Source organism: Lissotriton vulgaris, chromosome 1_1 (genome assembly GCF_964263255.1).
Source record: "Lissotriton vulgaris chromosome 1_1, aLisVul1.2, whole genome shotgun sequence".
Lineage (NCBI taxonomy): Eukaryota > Metazoa > Chordata > Amphibia > Caudata > Salamandridae > Lissotriton > Lissotriton vulgaris.
In genome coordinates this window covers 1,345,650,720-1,345,667,997 of record NC_141685.1, presented here as the reverse complement: position 1 = coordinate 1,345,667,997, position 17,278 = coordinate 1,345,650,720, and the positions used below count along the sequence as shown (strand labels likewise).

The 17,278-nt window shown below is 45.1% G+C and overlaps 1 protein-coding gene across 1 annotated transcript in view; it reads left to right on the top strand.

Moving 5' to 3' along the window:
- Positions 1–17,278, top strand: part of KIF5A (kinesin family member 5A) — a 660,796-nt gene that overhangs the window by 207,484 nt on the left and 436,034 nt on the right. Inside the window, exon 2 of the mRNA XM_086966580.1 lies at positions 7,351–7,438. Coding sequence (XP_086822706.1) covers positions 7,351–7,438 — 88 coding nt within the window. The remainder of the gene's footprint in view (positions 1–7,350; positions 7,439–17,278) is intronic.

Sequence of the window (17,278 nt, the reverse complement as noted above, 5' to 3'; positions counted from 1 at the left end):
ACACACACACTGTGAAAACACTACAAACGGAGTTCACACCAGTTTAGAAAAATAGCCAATATTTATCTGAATAAAACAAGACCAAAATAATAAGAAGTCAACATACACAAGTCAAAATATCACTTTATATAGATTAAGCAAGTTTAGTCCATAGAAAACAATGGATGCATTTGTCTTTAGCATAAAGTACCTTAGATTCGTCAAAAATTAATGCCGGTGCAAGTCGCACCGGAGGTGAGGCGCCGGAAAAGCAAAGCAATGCGTCATTTCCTTGCTACACAGGGGAGGTGATGTGTCAGTTTCTTACTGGCAGGAGAGGTGATGCGTTGGTTCCTTACTGCTCGGTAGGGGTGGTGATGCTTTGATTCCTTACTGGCAGGGAAGGTGATGCATTGGTTCCTTACTGGAGATGTGATGGTCTACGGACACAAGGGCTTGGTTTCTTACAGCAGTGTGGATGAAGAATGGATGATCAGGGATGATGTGTCGGAAATCTAGATGTGCTGTGTTGATGCAACAGTGGGGATGCAGGCTCTGTGTCTATTTCTCTGCCACGAAGCAGGCACTGCATCGATTCCTCAGCTGCAAAGTAGGTGCTGCATTGGAGTCGATGCAAGTGCCAGGGACATCGGTGACGCAGTGCTTAGTATTCACACTTCAGTGAATTTTCTGACACGCTGCAACGGCATGCAGGGGCCTATGGTGAAAGCTGTAGCTTGTGCGTTGAGCAGGAACTATGCTTCGTTGCAGGCAGTGGAGTTGCTTCAATCTTTTGCAGCGGCGCGTCAAGAAAGTAGGTGCTCGGAGTTGATAAATGGATTTTCTTCTTGAGATCACCAGGTTACACTTCCAAGGCCTCAGGAACTGGATTTGGCACCACTTGGCAATTCAGAACTTTTAGCAGATGAACGCAGGTACTGGCAGGTGAAATCTTTAATGGCCCAGGAGGCAAACACACACAACTCCTTAACCCCTTCGATGCTGATGACGGCTGGGAGCCGTCATGGCACACAGTGCTCGGGTGCTGATGATGGCTCCCAGCCATCATGACCACGCCCGCGATCGGAATGTGCTGCACAGGAGCGGAATTCCGGTCACGGGCAAAGGGTTAAAGAACATTGGAAGCAGGATAGAGAAAGCAAAGTCCAGTCCTTCCACTCCAAGAACAGAAGCAGCAAGTAGCAGGTCAGCACAAGAAAGAAACAGGCAGAGTGGCAGTTCCTCCTACAGCATCCTTCTCTTCTTCCTGGCATAATGTCCTTAGTTCAGATGTTTTCTGATTTTAGGGTGTCAGAGGTCCAATACTTACACCCCTTCCTGCCTTTGAAGTAGGCAGACTACAAAGGAAAGTTGTTGTAGTACACAAGACCCTGCCTTTCCTTGACCTGGCTCAAGAAAATGCCCATGTTGTAAAAGTACACGTGTAAAGATGGAGGATGCACACCTTCTCTTATATTAATTTGATGATCAAAGGTTTATCCTGTGGTGCGTGCGATCAGATCCTGTGGTCCGTTCCAGTCCACAGCTCATACTTGCAAGTATAGGTCAGAGCGCTCATCTTGCCCCCTTCTGTCGCACTGCGTTATAGGGAACTTTTCCCATTGTTCCATGTATTCCATTAACCATATTCATCTTTAGAAACCCAAATTCATCCACTCCTTGTTACAAGATCAATAACTCACTGCAGAGACAGCGTCATGCCACTCTTTGAATTTTATTTTCCAAACTCCAAATAAATACTGCGTACCCGTCCGGGCTTTTCACAGCAACACGTTATCCAAACAGTGGAATGTACTTCAGAATAGTCTCCTCACTTCATTTCCCAATGCATTTCGAGTCTAATGTGACTCTTCATCAGGGGACAATGCAATAAATCAATAAAACAACTGAACCGGTTGCTCTCAGCTGACCTTGACTGAAACCTAACTGAATACTGATCCCCTAAATTTTGTTCTAACCCAACCGTCCCCTGCTCTAAACTAATTCCTAACTCAATAACACTCCCATGTTTATCATTAAACCCTCCCGTCTTGCAAAACCACCCTTAAATTACGTGAAAATTATTCATGGTATTCCTGTTTCATCCCACCTCAAGCTGTTGTGCCCACATTCGACGAAACCCACCTACAACACAAAATAACCCAAACATTACAATTTCCTGAAAAAAAGCTTCCCCTCTAAACTGAAACCCCAACCTCCAACAAACTACTATCCCTTCTTCCCCCCGTCCAGCAGGATTAATTACCATGAAAAAGACGATGTCAACAGACTAACCTCCTCGTTCACCTCTCTCGTAGTTGTCAATGATGATACCAGGGGCAGCTCTAGGCTCATGGTGGCCCTGGGCAGGGAGCGTGGGTAGGGGGCCCCGGAAGAGGGGGTCCAGGCGGGTCGGAGCGTGGAGGCCAGTGAAGAGGGCGGGTCAGGGTGTTTGGAAGTGGAACACAGCCGGAGGCTGCCAAATCCTTGCCAGGGGCCACCACGCAAATATGTATCCATCCTCAGAAGATTATTATATTAAGGATATATATTGGCATGGTGGCCTCTGGGGTTTGGTGGCCCTGTGTAGGTGCACAGCTTGCACATGCCTAAGGCCGCCCCTGATGATACTTTCACACTGCCGGGTAATCCTGTTTTTTTAAACAGACTCGCGCCTCCACGTAACCAATCCTTCTTACTCCTCACACCCACGTGACTCAACACCCCTCCTCCACGTAACCAATCCTTCTTACTCCTCACACCCACGTGACTCAACACCCCTCAGCTGTGCATCAATGATCTGTGTTGCACTCAAAAACTCCAACTCCCATAATGCACTTAACAAAATTCCTCCGTGATGCTGCTAAATTAAATTCCCACGTAACAAAGCTGAATCTAGTTAACCTCATAAAGCCCTTGTTCTAGCCCCACAACACAAATATGCCTATCCATTACAATACTACCTCTCCCCTATGCCCGCCCCCACCAAAGAGGTAAAACATCTGAGTGTTTGAACAAACAGAATTACAATATCCCGATAATGAACAAACCTTTACATTGCCTAAAAAACTGTAAAAAGAAACATTAATGTGATAGAAAACAATATATGCCTCAATAAGTCTGATACGTGACATAGAAAGAGGAAAATGCCTCACAGAATTGTTTGTGTGCGGGAAGGGGGCCCTTACTGCACAAAAACAATCCTTCTTACAACGCAGGCCTCCGTGCATAATGGTGCATGGGTGCCTCTGTTGGTGCTAGACAGCCAAAAGTGTACCAGTGCAAGTAAAGGACAGGAATGCGCTGTATGGTGTCAAATACAGAGCATTCCTGCCCTTTCTCATTCACACAGCTCAGCAAGGTTAAAACCACTCCTTTCTCTATTGTGTCAGAAGACCATCAGCAGATTAATCCCAGTTGCCAACCGCACCACTCCACCAGGGGTCGGCCCCATATCTGAGCACAGAGCCGCCAGCTCCCATTGCGGCGCAATGTCCGACCCTACCTTCTCAGTCAAGACTGATGGCACAGATGCTAACCCTGATGCTGATGCCAATGTCATCAATGCCAGATTTGGATCCAATCCATTTTTTGGATTCCTAAGCTGCAGCCCCACATCGTACCAACCCAGAGTTCCACAGATAATACCCACAAGATGATGAAAGCAGTGTTTGTTATGAGGAGGGGAACATTTTTGATGATTTGCAGGATTCCAAAGGGCCTGACACATCCTCTGACACAGACCTCTCATCTCCTAATCCTATTTCCACAGAAGAAACTGCCCACTACAAAACTGTTATTATGAGGGCAGGGGAAGTACTGGATTTACCCCTACTTTTGCAGGAGGTCAAGACCAATGTTTTCACAGGGGTTCGTAACCCTGCAGTGACCACCTGTGCTTCTCAAAGGAGCATCACTGTGACCGCTTGACACCAGGCAGGATCTTTAAAGGCCAGTGCGGATGAACTATGCTGGCGGTGCCAAGTGGATCATGAATGGCACTTACACTCGGGGGTTACACAGGACGTCTTCGACCAATGGGGTGTGTACTGGTTCAACCTATTGACTACCAAAGAACCAGCACAGTGTCTGCATTGGAGATCGGGAGGCCTGAATTCTCTTCAGCCCCACCCTCTCCTGCCCAAATTGCTGAAAGGGATGAAAAAAAGCCAGGCCAAAGTCATTCTTGTGGCTCCAGATTGGGCAAGGAGAATGTGGTACCAAGAACTTCTGGCCGTGAGCATTTGTTCTCCAAACCAGCTGCTTGTGTAGAGAACATTCTGTCACAACAGCACGGCCAGGTACTGCACCCTAGCATGCAACCTTATACCTCCACTCATGGAGATTGAGTGGCAACAGATGATGACTTGTGCTCTTCCTCCCGAAGTGGTTGGGGTCATTCTGGCACCCATGCAGTCTTTCACTAAGTCAGTAAATTCAGGGCGTTGGAAGAAGTTTGTTGCCTTGGGTTTCACTTGTCATGTTCAACCCTTGCAGACAAGTTTGTCAGGCATCCTTTTGTTTTGTCTTTAATTGTCTCATGTAGGTATGGCTGTGGCCACTGTTAAAAGTTATTTGTCAGCTCTGTCAGTCGTCTTATGGTTACTGGATCAGCCTTCCCTCTTTAAGTCACCTGTTGTGATACATTTTGTACGACCTGACCCATATGCTCCCACCAACACCTTTTGTAATGCCACAGTGGGACCTTATTTTATTCCTCACTTATCTAAGGTGTTCACCATTTGGACCTATACACAGTTTCCCCTCACGCCTCTTAACACCTTAAGTGCTGCCGTCGGCCAACGGTCGTCGCGAGCACTACCTTGCCAGTGCTGCGCACGACCGTTGGCCGACGGGCCAGCATTCGTTCGTCGATTGTTCAGCACTGGGCGCTGAACGCTCGACGCTCTTAAGGTGTTAACCATCAAGATGGTTTTCCTTGTCACAATCATATCTGCTAGGTTAGGGAGTAAACTCCAGGCATTGTGTGTAAACCAACCTACACTTTGTCCTTTCCCGCAAAGCTCGTCCTCTGGACAAAAGCAGATTTTGGGCTGAAGGTGATTACACCTTCTATATAGGGAAATCCATTAATCTGCCGGAATCCTATGCTCCACTACATTCTTATAAGGAGGAATAACTGCTTCACTGGCTTGAGCCTAAGAAGGCTGTTAGTTTTTGAATCGATCGAACCAGAGAATACCAGCGAAAATCACCAGACTGGTGGGCTATATTTCACAAAGAAGAAGCTCATGAAGGAGTTCACCTGTACCTGGTAATGAAGTGTGGTATCTATACGTTGTTACCCATGGGCGAGATTCAATACATGAAGCAGCGTGAATACCATGACACTTACGACCTGATTTAGAGTTTGGCGGACATATTACTCCGCCACAAACATGATGGGCATCCCGGCCGGTGTATTACAAGTGCCATTGAGTATAATGCTTTTGTAATAAAACGGGCGGCAGGGCCGGACTGGGAGCCCAAAGCAGTCCTGGCAATTTTTTCATACTGCTCTCCCGCCAGGGGAGCAAGCGTGAAGCACTTCTGTGTAACAAAACCGAGCACAGCACTGCTGCTATTGTTACTGGGGGCCGATATTGCAGCATTGCTGCAAAACCGGCGCCACTGCTCCAAAGCCGGCCCCACCACTCCACACCAGCCCCGCCCTTCCAGGTTCATACGGAAATGCTCAATGCCCGTTACGGCAAGTCCCGCCTTGGTGGACAGGATATCTGTCACGTTTGTGATGCAGTAACCGGCCACCGAACTCTACATAGGCACTCAGTGGTGAGACCAAATAATGCTTCTTTCAGCCACAGAAAATGTTTCTCTTAACTAAAAAGAGCATTTTCTGGTCTTGGTACTTGGTGTCAGAGTCCTCACCTATTAGGACTGAGAAAGGCATAATGGACTAACAGCTAGATTCATCATTGTCCCGTTTTGCGAGTCCTTAATAGCGATTATTAAGGAATCGCTATTAAGGACTTGCAAAACGGGATTCATGTAGGAATCGCTAAATAAATTGCGATTCCTACACATTCCTTATTTGCGATTAGCAAATTGCTAATCGCAAATTAGGATGCGATTTCAAGGGTGCCAGGGGTGTCCAATGGACACCCTGTAGCACCCCTGAAATGTAATGTACATTGGTGTTGCGCACATACATGTACAAAGGACATGTGTGTGTGTAACATGCAACGTAGAAAAATGCATTTAAATGCATTTGTCTAAGTTTTCGCTATTTACCACGAGGTTTGACCTCGCGGTAAATAGCGAACCAAAATTGCGATTTTGCAATTTTTAAATGGTTCATGAATTGCATTTAAGGAATCTCAAATAGAGATTCCTTAATTGCAATTCCTCGCAAATATGCAATTTCGCAATTACCGATTTTTGCATTTGGGATGATGAATCGCAGAATCTGGCCCTTTACGAGCCGATTTTTCTTTCATGAATCTACCTGTAAGTGTAATGGAGTGAGTATTTCGTCCTTGCCTGCAGTCTGTGTACAACCTTTGGATCACAGGTACAAAACTCTGAGGAACCCATTACTCCTTTCACCCTTCTCATATTGATAAAGTGAGCCTCTTTGAATAGCCTGTATGGGAGGAAGATCCTTCCGATACCTGGCGGCAAAAAACTGGAATAATTTACCTCTTAATCTCCGTCTGGACCCCTCCGAATCTAGTTACCGGAGGAAATTAAAAACTTACCTCTTTTCTAAATAAGTGGGCTCCTCCCCTACTTCTCTCTCAGAGTGCTTCAGTTCAGCGCGGGGACACGCATTCTGCGTAACCAGGCGCTCTATAAATGCCCCTTAATAATAATAATAATAACTCCTGTTAGCTGCAGTGTTTTGAAATGGCAAAATATGCAAAATATGCAGTAAAAAGCACTGAAGGCCAGTCGTTTACTGTGGGACATTGAGATAAAAAGCTGCTTTGACTGCCATATCTGAGTGCTGGATAGCTTTGGTTGCATTGGCTGTTCAGCCTACTACACCAAATTAGCTTCCAGAGAAACAAAAGTTGATGGAACGAGACAAAACATTTGATTTTAATACTCACGCCCACATAGTAAAATGTCATTTTCATAGGACATCCTAAACCTTCAAACCAAGCCTCTCTCTCTTCTGGTAATGTTAAGTACTGCCGTTTCCTGCAGACAAGAGTATGGCCTGCAGTGTATTCGTCAAATGAACCTTAAAACATAGATAATGTATTTGATGTGAGTTCTGTTAGTGTGTGCTCATTTATTTATAAACACTGTTTGCTGATGCGGTAAGTGGATCGTTGTTAGTGTGAATCATTCTCCAAATCAGAATTAACAAAAAACTCACAGTGTTCCTTTCTCTTCTTGGTGCAGGGCAAACCCTACGTCTTTGACAGAGTCTTCCCTCCAAACACTACCCAGGAACAGGTGTACCATGCATGTGCGATGCAGATCGTTAAAGGTAAGGTTGGCAATGCGATGGTTAAGAATACATAGGAGGTGCCAACATGCAATAGTTTTCAATGGCATTATTACAATGTTTTTACTGAATACAGGAGATTGTGAAATAAAGGAGCTCCAGGTGTAATTTACATTCAGGAACCTATCCTCTTAAAAAGGGAAACCATAAGTGGTGTGATGGCTTCACATGTCTATACAGAACAATCAAATTGTGGTTAATTTCCTTAAGATACCGGAGAGTAGCCACTAGCCATCTAGCTCTTTATAAAGTTTCCATTTACAAATGGACACTAGAACTAGGGGGCATATTGTCAAGTAACGGTGTTGAAATTATGTTCTAGTGGGAACCTGGGCTTCTATGGGAATTCTCAAGGGCGTATTATCAAACCCATTATCGCCGCTTTAACAGCAGTTTCCTGCCGCTAAAGCGGCGATAGTTTTAACGCCATTCCTTGATAATATGGCCCTATGTTTCTAAAGAGAAAACCTTGTGATACGTAAAAGTTTTTACTACAGATTGAATAGTGCCCCTAGAAGGGCTATAATAGATTTTACCCTCTCATACTATGTCATCGTCATACCATGTCCACTTTTTTGCAATTTAAAACCCGCTAGACTACCTACCCTATGCTATTGCTGCGAGTACAGCCAATTGTAAAATACAAAGCTTTGCCTCACCTATTCCATAGCAACAAAGATCGTAGACATTAAGTGCATCTATTAAAGAGGCCTTGCCCTGAGGAGTCTTTCTTATGAAACCAATAACTTTGAGTTTATTTAGCGAATTGTGCACCTCAATAGTGTACGTTCGCAATGTGCCAGTGCACGAGACTTATTTTTACTTTTTTAAGCTGAATTGGAGATTTTCAAAATTTCTGGCCATGTTTTCATTTTGATAACCGTAGCCAGGTAGGTGAACTTATTACTCAAGTTTATCAGTTGACTATTACCTCTGTATCATATTGCCTTTTTTTCTGAAGTTGGTATTGTGCAGTTCTACGTTTGATCGTATATCTTGGGTAGTACACCTTGTGCAGATAATGATCTTGCTGAGATGGAGGCCTGACAGCCCAAAGACTTGACAGAAAACATACTCTATTTTAAATTAAATTAAAACAAATAGTAAGAGAAAGACAGGTTAATCTACACATGCATTTGAATTATCCTGACAGCTGTGTTAAAGCAGTCAGGATGATTTGTAGTCAACAATGCACTTCACTGACATTAAACACCATCCTTGTTTTTGCAGTAATTAGAGGAAGGATTTCTGCTATCAGGACATTTTTCACTTTTACAAATATTTTTAAGCTTTCTAGAAGTATCTTCCATTTGAGAAGTCTTTCCTCTGAAGATAGTTGTTTCCCTTTTCTTCACTAAAGCAGTTTCTCTCCTTTTGTGTCCCTGTCACCTTTCCAATATTTCAAGATTTGTAGCATTGCATCTTTCATAGATTAACGTGCTTGAATTAAACCCTGGCATCAAGCTGGGAAATCTCAGTAGTCATTATTAAAGTAGTACTATTTCGATATTCAAATTGAAACTAAAAAATAAATGAACAAATAAATAACAACTTTCCCCAAAGGCTCCAACTTCCAGATTTTCTAGCACTTGGTATGGTCAGTTGTACTTCTTCTGAACCTTTAGCCAGTACTCACAAGGACATCTTCATTCGGTGCTCAAGCAGTACTTTTTTCCTTCTTTCTTTTCATATATTTTTGACTGAAACCATGGCAAAATTCTTACTTTCAAGGATTCTATTCAAGCCCTGTGCGGTGTGTGGGGTCAGGAAGGTTTACAATAATGAACCTTATACGAAATGTATTTTTGTGCCTGCATAAATCTGGCTATAAACCAAACAAGCATTTACAATGCAATGGTCTCGGCATTATTAAAGGTAGAGCTATTAGCATTGCTCATGACATTTTTTTTTTTAAATCATAAATAAATGGCATTGTCATTTACATTGCCAATAGCTTAATCGTTAAATAAATGGCATTGTCATTTACAATGCCAATAGCATAATCGCTCGCAAATGCATGGCCTATTGCATTTACACCCACACAGAGCCACACACACAAAGCCACCCACACAGCACAAAAACGGGATCACGGACAGGGGAGCACAGAAGCACAAAAACTGGAACACGGACAGGGGAGCACAGAGGCACAAAAACGGAAACAAGGACAGGGGAGCACAGAGGCACAAAAACTGGAACACGGACAGGGGAGCACAGAGGCACAAAAACGGGAACACAGACAGGGGAGCACAGAGGCACAAAAACTGGAACACGGACAGGGGAGCACAGAGGCACAACAACAGGAACACGGACAGGGGAGCACAGAGGCACGAAAACCGGAACACAGACAGGGGAGCACAGAGGCACAAAAAACCGGAACACAGACAGGGGAGCACATAGGCACAAAAACCAGGACACAGACAGGGCAGCACCACATGAGTAGGATTTACTGGTGTGGGTTTTCCAAAATACCAGTGCCGGAAAATCAGAGTTTTGTTGACATGTTCCCTTCAGAGAATAAATTACCCTATCACCGTCACAAAGCGCCCACCCCACACAACTCTACAAAGCTTCGAAGCAGAGCTCCGGATCAAATGCACCGGGTTTCAATTTCACTTTCAACCCTCCGTGCTGAATAACATGACCCGTGGATCTCACAGGTGATCAGGAGACAAGGAAAGCATGGCAGCACAGCTGGTAGAGTGTAATGTTTACCCAGTATGAATGCACACTGTACACACTATACTGGCAATGTGTATTATTACATGCACATGCTTTAAAAAAAACTCTGACAAACTGCTATTTCTATGGAGTGGTCACCGTCACTGTCTTGGGGGTTTAAGGGACTGTAAATAAGATTCACAAACAAAACCAGAAGGGCTTTTCTGACCTCTGAAAGAAAAAAAAAAATAACCTGTAACGAACAGGCTACGCTTTGATATCCACTGAGATGCACTTGTAAATTGCGATGCAGTTAACACTGTAACAGCTGAGATTTATCTTTCTTCTTTTCTGATCTAGTTTTCAACAATCATATATTTTTTTCACACTCGGAGAGCACAGGCTGCAGCACAGATCTCTGTCCATTGTAGGCAGGCTGGTTTCTGGACTGGAATTCTGCTGCCTCTGCAGTCTGCAAGCCCACAATGAAACAGGTCACTGTGGGATGAATGAACACGTTTAGCCAATCATCTACCTGGCAATAACGAATTCAAGTGAAAAGTAACTTCTAAAACGTTCATGATCACGTGACACAACATGGTAAAAGCAATTAGTGGTGTGTAATTGAAAGAAGCAAACGGTCCTAAACGTACTGGAATGGGACGCAGCTTGGGAAGCAGGGATCCAGGAGTCTCGAGCTGGAGATACTCTGGCCCTGCACGCGCATGGCTTCGTGTTCATGGTGTTAAGGAAGCATGGGTGGGTTGCACAGATCCGGGCGGGGGTACAGGACTGTGTAGGCACATACTAGGGCACGGTCTGGAGCTGCACTGCCCTACAACGACTGACTGGAAATGTACAGAGACCCGAGAGTGCAAGGCTGCAGAAGCACAGTCTCCGGCCGGGTTAGTGCTGGAGCTCGTTCAGATCTAACACAACAGAATTATGGATGCAAAGATTCAGGGTTTGGAATGAAGTGGTGAAAATTGGCATATGATGGAGAAGCACGGTGTCTGGGCGCAGGATGGAATGCACTACCCCAGCGCGGTACTTCCTATTATGCCCCCCTCCCCTCCCAGCATGCGGCTATGAATGCATGGACATAGGAGTGCAGGGCTGTAGATGCACGGCCGGCGGAAGCACGGTCTCACGTCTTAAGTGCCCTAGTATGACAGCACTGTGTCTAAAGACAACCAGGAGCATACGGAGAGTCATGCAGTGTCCTGTTCTAGGACACACTATCACGAAAACAGGAGTCCAGTGAGCAGGATGCTAAAGGACCACGGAGAGGTTTAGGGTTGGAGAAGCACGCACCAAGGAACTTAAAGCATGGTTAACATGTTGATGGGAGATGCTGTGCTCACAGTCTAGTACGGTGTGACAGGTTTGGGAAGGGGTTGACTCATTAGAGCGGGACAGGAGAAGCACGGACCAGGGACTGTCTGACTGAAGACTTTGGTATGCACGGTTTTAGGATTTTCAGCTCTGTATTAAACGGTGCGCAGTTCGTGGGTATAGTTCTGTAGAGTCTATTCCGGGGGGTAAGCAGAAGGCACCAATGAGTGTGGGGGGGGGGGTCAGGAGAGCAACACAAAACGGGATCACGGACAGGGGAACACAGAGGCACAAAAACGGGATTACAGACAGGGGAGCACAAAGGCACAAAAACCGGGATCACGGACAGGGGAGCACAGAGGCACAAAGGGGCACGAAAAAACGGCACAAACAAACTTACCTGGAGTGGCAGCGGGGCTGTTCCTGACAACAACACCAAAAAAAAAAAATGGCGTCCGCAAACGTACGAAAATGTCGGAATCGGAGGCGTGTTTTTGCCGTTCTGAGTGACGGATGACGTCACAGGTCAAAAGAACGCAAAAAAACACGCCCCGAATCCGAAAGAGACGGGGCTTGAACTGAGTGATGTCCCTCTCATCCAATGGCTGGCCTCCATTTAGGGAGCCAGCCAATGGAAGAGAGAGGCGGGTTCAAGCCCCATACTACAAATCATTAAATCTCCCACCGGAGACTGCGCAAGCGCAGCCTTCGGTCCTCGACCTAAAAACTGTGACATCTGTGCGACTTTCAGCACCAAAACTCTGAGACAATGTTTAGGCTGCTGTGTCTCCTTAATGCTGAATCACCATGGGCATAATCTGAGAAAATCCCTATAAAATCCAGAAAGCCCTGTGTCACTCCCAAGAGACCCCTGTCCTTGCCTTGAAGGGACAGACTGCTGGTCATGGTGAGGTCTCCTCTACAACCTGAGGAATCTCACCAGCTGCAAAAGAAAAATTACATAAAATTGTGCATATGGATCAATGAGTTTAGGATACATGCCATCATCTGTGAAACCATTGCCAAAGATAATGTTGACAAGTACATCATCAATGATGTCAGGAACTAAGATTATTATTATGGAATTTTATAAAGGGCATGGTTACGCGCCCCGGCGTGTCCCCGCGCTGAGAGCGAAGTATGAAGTGGCCTGATCAAGGAGGTTACAACAGTGCTGAGTGGAAGAGGTAAGTTTTTAGGGCTTACCAAGAAAGATCAAACATTGTCTTACCCGTTGTTTATGTATAAGAGGCCTCACCTCAGCCTGGGAACAGCTCATGGGAGAGGTGCTGCTCTGAAAAAAGGATGTTTAAAAGTGTCAAACTAATATAAGAATACTAAATTCGACACAACTCCAAAAGTGCATGCAAATTATAGAAGACTGTTCACAGTATCTACCAGGGCACAAAAGTGCCAATTAGCCAACTTTCTAAAAGTGTGAGTTGTATGTTATGCCTTATGAGCACTGCACCTTGTCTGTATGTGGGATCCAGAAGCAAGGTGGTGCATTGAATAGTTGTTCAGATTGTCACAAAAAACCACCTCTGCGTGTGTGACATTCAATCTAGAACATTGAGGAGGGCCCCTATGGTACTATCATTAGAAAACAATCAAAGTCGTAGGCCCTCAAGGCAGTTCTACTGACCATCACAAGGCATACTTGCGACAGCTAGATCAGCCAGTCTTTGGCTTCCACCATTCATGGGGTCTCAGGATGCCCTAGTAGGGCCTCTGTTCTGTACGCGATCTTCACCTTCGGTGGGGTGCCAGGACACTGCAACGCCTCTCACCTGACTCCACCAACCTGACTCAGGTTGTTCAGGGTCCCACCTCCCAGTGTTCAAGGTGGGTGATGGCACTAGTGGTGCAGGTCTCATCACCACCTCCGTAGTCTGCTGATGCCTGGCCTCCCATCACCACCTTAGCTTGAGGTGCCGGCTCACTCGTTACTTCATTGTTTGTGTGCAGTGTGACACAGTTGCTCACTTCTGGGTTGGACCCCGTCAATCATGTTGCAGCAGCTGTCAATGCTCTCCCCTCACGGACGGTCGCCTTCATGTTCGCGATGAATCTAAGTGCCCGGATTGAGTAGACCCTGCCTCGCCGCTCCATGTCCAGGCACATTTCTGGAACTTGCGCTTTGTGTTCTGGCTCTAGGGGGTCTTTCACTTTTATTTTGCTCGGTTTCGGTGTCGACAGCCTCATGGTCGCTTCAGGAGAGGGTTTTGTGGTGAATGGCGACACGATCAGGGGATGCTCAAGGATTAGAGGTAAGTAACTCTAAGCCAACTTAGTCTTAGACCGCCATCTTAGGTGGCCAAGTCACACACACCCTTTTCACCTTCTTAAATGCCTCAGGACGATCCACTGGCCGTTGCCCTCCTCAACACAAAAGTCCATAGTTCAGGATTTGATCACCTCATGTCTGGATTGGGTCAGCATGCTTTACCTTGGAATTAAGGGGGACCCTCTCTAAAGACTTCAGACCACTCAAACATTTGCTGCTCTTCTCCTAGGTCATCTTTTCAAGTTCCCCCACATCTTTGCCCACCTAAAAGACCTTCACTGGCTACCTGTTGTAAAAAGCATTAATATCAAGGCCATCTGTTTTCATTACAGAGCTCCGACGCATTCTGGCCTCTTATTTCTCAGAAGTTTGAATAGCCTCCACTGCTCTACAAAAGCACTATGCTCCTCCCTTCTCCATCTGGCACAGGTTCCTCGGTTCAACCGTGTCCGGATGGGAGGTCGCTCCTTCAGGTACCTTGCCCCCAAAACTATGGAACTCTTTTCCTCTGCACTTGCAGGGCTGCCAACAGAAGGGAGCTTCCACAAACAACTGAAGGCCTGGCTTTTCTAACTGCTGGGCTCTAGGCTAGTTGAGGGTGTGTGAGGCCTGTTCAGTGCTGGGAAATCCTACTTGGGTAGGCATACAAGCTTGACGACTTTTTTGATCAATATAAGCCGGAAATTATATTCCTCACTGAGACATGGAATAATAGTTCTTCCAAGCCGGACCTGAATACAGCCTTACCAACATGTTACGATCTGTTTAAAATTGATAGAGAAGGACAATGAGGCGGGGTGGCCATTGCATATCGCTCAAATATTAAAGCTACATTTGCATATATCCCCCAACTCAAGGAAGAAGCCATCCTGTTCACTTTCAAATGCAACAATATGACAGTTTTTAATGGGCTACTAATCTATCGATCACTCGGTCCTAGAAATCCTTTCATCTCCTCCATACTGACTGCTATGGAGTCCTGTATGGAATACTCCAACTTCTCCTTACTAAGGGATTTTAACTTTCACCTAGAGCCCACTGAATGACTTGCCACCTTCAATTTAATTGATGGGCTAAAGAGTTTAGATCGAAACCAAATTGTTACTGAGCCTACTCATACAGGTAAACATACTTTGGATGCCATTTTTACCAATTATGCTCGGATTACATTTAACAGAACACTACCAATGACATGGACTGATCATAGTGCTTTTTTCTTTGAGCTATCTCCCATTGGATCGCCCCTCAAAGAATCTAACAATAATAGGACGGGCACATCACGCCCTTGGTGAAACATAAATATCCCAGATCTGGAATCCACCTTACGCTCCCACAGCCCCTGTTTAAATACTGACCCTGGTTCAGCAGCCCTCAATTTTGACTCAATTTTGACTGGATTGACCCAGCAGCTAAGAAGCTAGCCCCAGAGACACATACATGCATCTTCAGAAGACAACCATCAGCCCCATGGTATACATCTGAGCTAAAAGAACTAAAGAAAATATGTAGGGCTAAATTACGGACTTGGAGGAAAGAATACTCAGATTAGATTTTTAAAAACGCTATAAAGAGGCGAGAGTAAAGTATGAAGAGTCAATAATCTCGGCAAAATCATCTTTTTTCTCCGAGAAAATTAGTGCTGCCAAAAACACAGCCAGAGAACTTTTTAAAACAGTCTTTGCCTTGTCCAAATTTGGCAAAAGCAAACAGTTTAGCCCTAATACACAGTCCTGCGACAAATAAGCAGCGTTCTTTCATGACAAAGTGAAAAAGGTATATGACGAGTTCTCCAGCTGAAAGGCCGGAGTTATTCTGGAGAGGCTGAACAAAGGTGAGGCAACCATGCAGGTTCATCTACAAAAATGTAATCCCTTAATGCCAGAACGAGTCGAGAAGCTCATAATGTCTACGAAATTGGGATACCCACTGGACCCCTGTCCTGCTATGGTCCTTTACACAGTCCCCAAAATTATTGCAGAACATTTAGCACCCCTTCTTAACAACATCTTGGACACTGGACACTTCCCTACCATCTGGAAAAAATCCCTGGTCAAGCCTATCTTAAAGAAACCGTCCAACGATCCAATGGAGGTTAGCAATTACCAGCTCATCTCCTATCTACCGTTTCCTTAAAAAATTCTTGAAAAAGCTTCTAACGGAGACTTGTTCCTTTTCTTTGAGTCTAACTACAAAATAGATCTGGTGCAACACGGATTCCAGCCCTCGCACAGCAGAGTCTGCCTTGATGTCTGCCACCGAGGAGTTACGTGTCCAACTTGACGGGGGAGGGAAAGCTATAATGATTTTGCTTGACCTCTCGGCCACATTTGAAACGGTTAATCATCAAATACTCATCCATCGCCTGTCCGAAATAGGGGTAATAGGAGAAGCTTCAAATATTCTTAGATCCTACCTAACTGACAGAGAAAAAAACTATAAAGATGGGAGAACATAAATCTCACCCCTACGCCCTGCCGTGCGGGTGCCCCTGGGATCCTCACTATCTCCAATTCTATTTAATGTGTATGTAACCCAATTGTCCAAACCCAGACGCTCTCACAGCTTCACTGCTATTTGTTGTCATCAGCTAAAACAGCAGGGGGTGGTGAACAACCTGATATTTTAACATTGACTCCTGAGCATTCCCAGCCTGTCATCAGGGAATATTTCAAGCATTCGAATCCATGAAATATACCTATGCTGCCGAACTGTAGTTACAAGTAAGTCACTTTTTGGATATAGCCAGTAAGAGAGACACTTTTTATAGTAAGAGACTTGACCAAAGCTTTTTCTGCGTCCTTAGGAGTCTCTCAGAAAGATGCCATTTTTGTCTGGCTTCAAACAATTTGACAGCAAAGACTTTGCTAGCATCATGTGTGGCATTGTGGTCTTTGCTTGAACTTCAAGCATTCATATATGTATCTATTGGTGTCCACGTTTCTGATGTGAAGGAATTGAACATCCACACCCCATGGTTTTAATAACCCCTGTTTCAAGACTGAGGAACTGGTTTGAGACCATTATTGTAGCAGTTGAGCTCCTGGAGAACAGAGCAATCCTTTTCTGAGACATGTCACTTCCCGACTCTCTCATGCAGCTGATCCAAGGCTGTTACCTCTGTATGCTACAGCTGACTAGGGTCTTCCTCATGCGCTGGTCTCTAACTGCAGGAAAATCCTGGGAGAAAAAGAAGATGGAATAGATCTCCTGGATATTATGGTACATCTTAAAGTCTGAAATATACTTCTCCAAGCCACGTGTGATTTTGATGATTCCCAAATACATCCATAAAGTTTCTCTTCAGTCTTGGACTCTTCCCTTTGGTGACCTGACCAACTTCACAGAATTGATGCAGGGGTTTCGGGAAGCTGAACATACCTATGTCAGCTCCATGTGATTTCTGTGATCTTAAGGAAATTACTATCACAAGACTCTGCCTGTAGTTCCATTGGTTTCTAGACTTCTGTTTTCTACCATGGAAGTATTCTAAGGTACGCCTTCAGTGAGAGAGTGTAGGCAAAAGTAAGAAAATAGAAAATTGC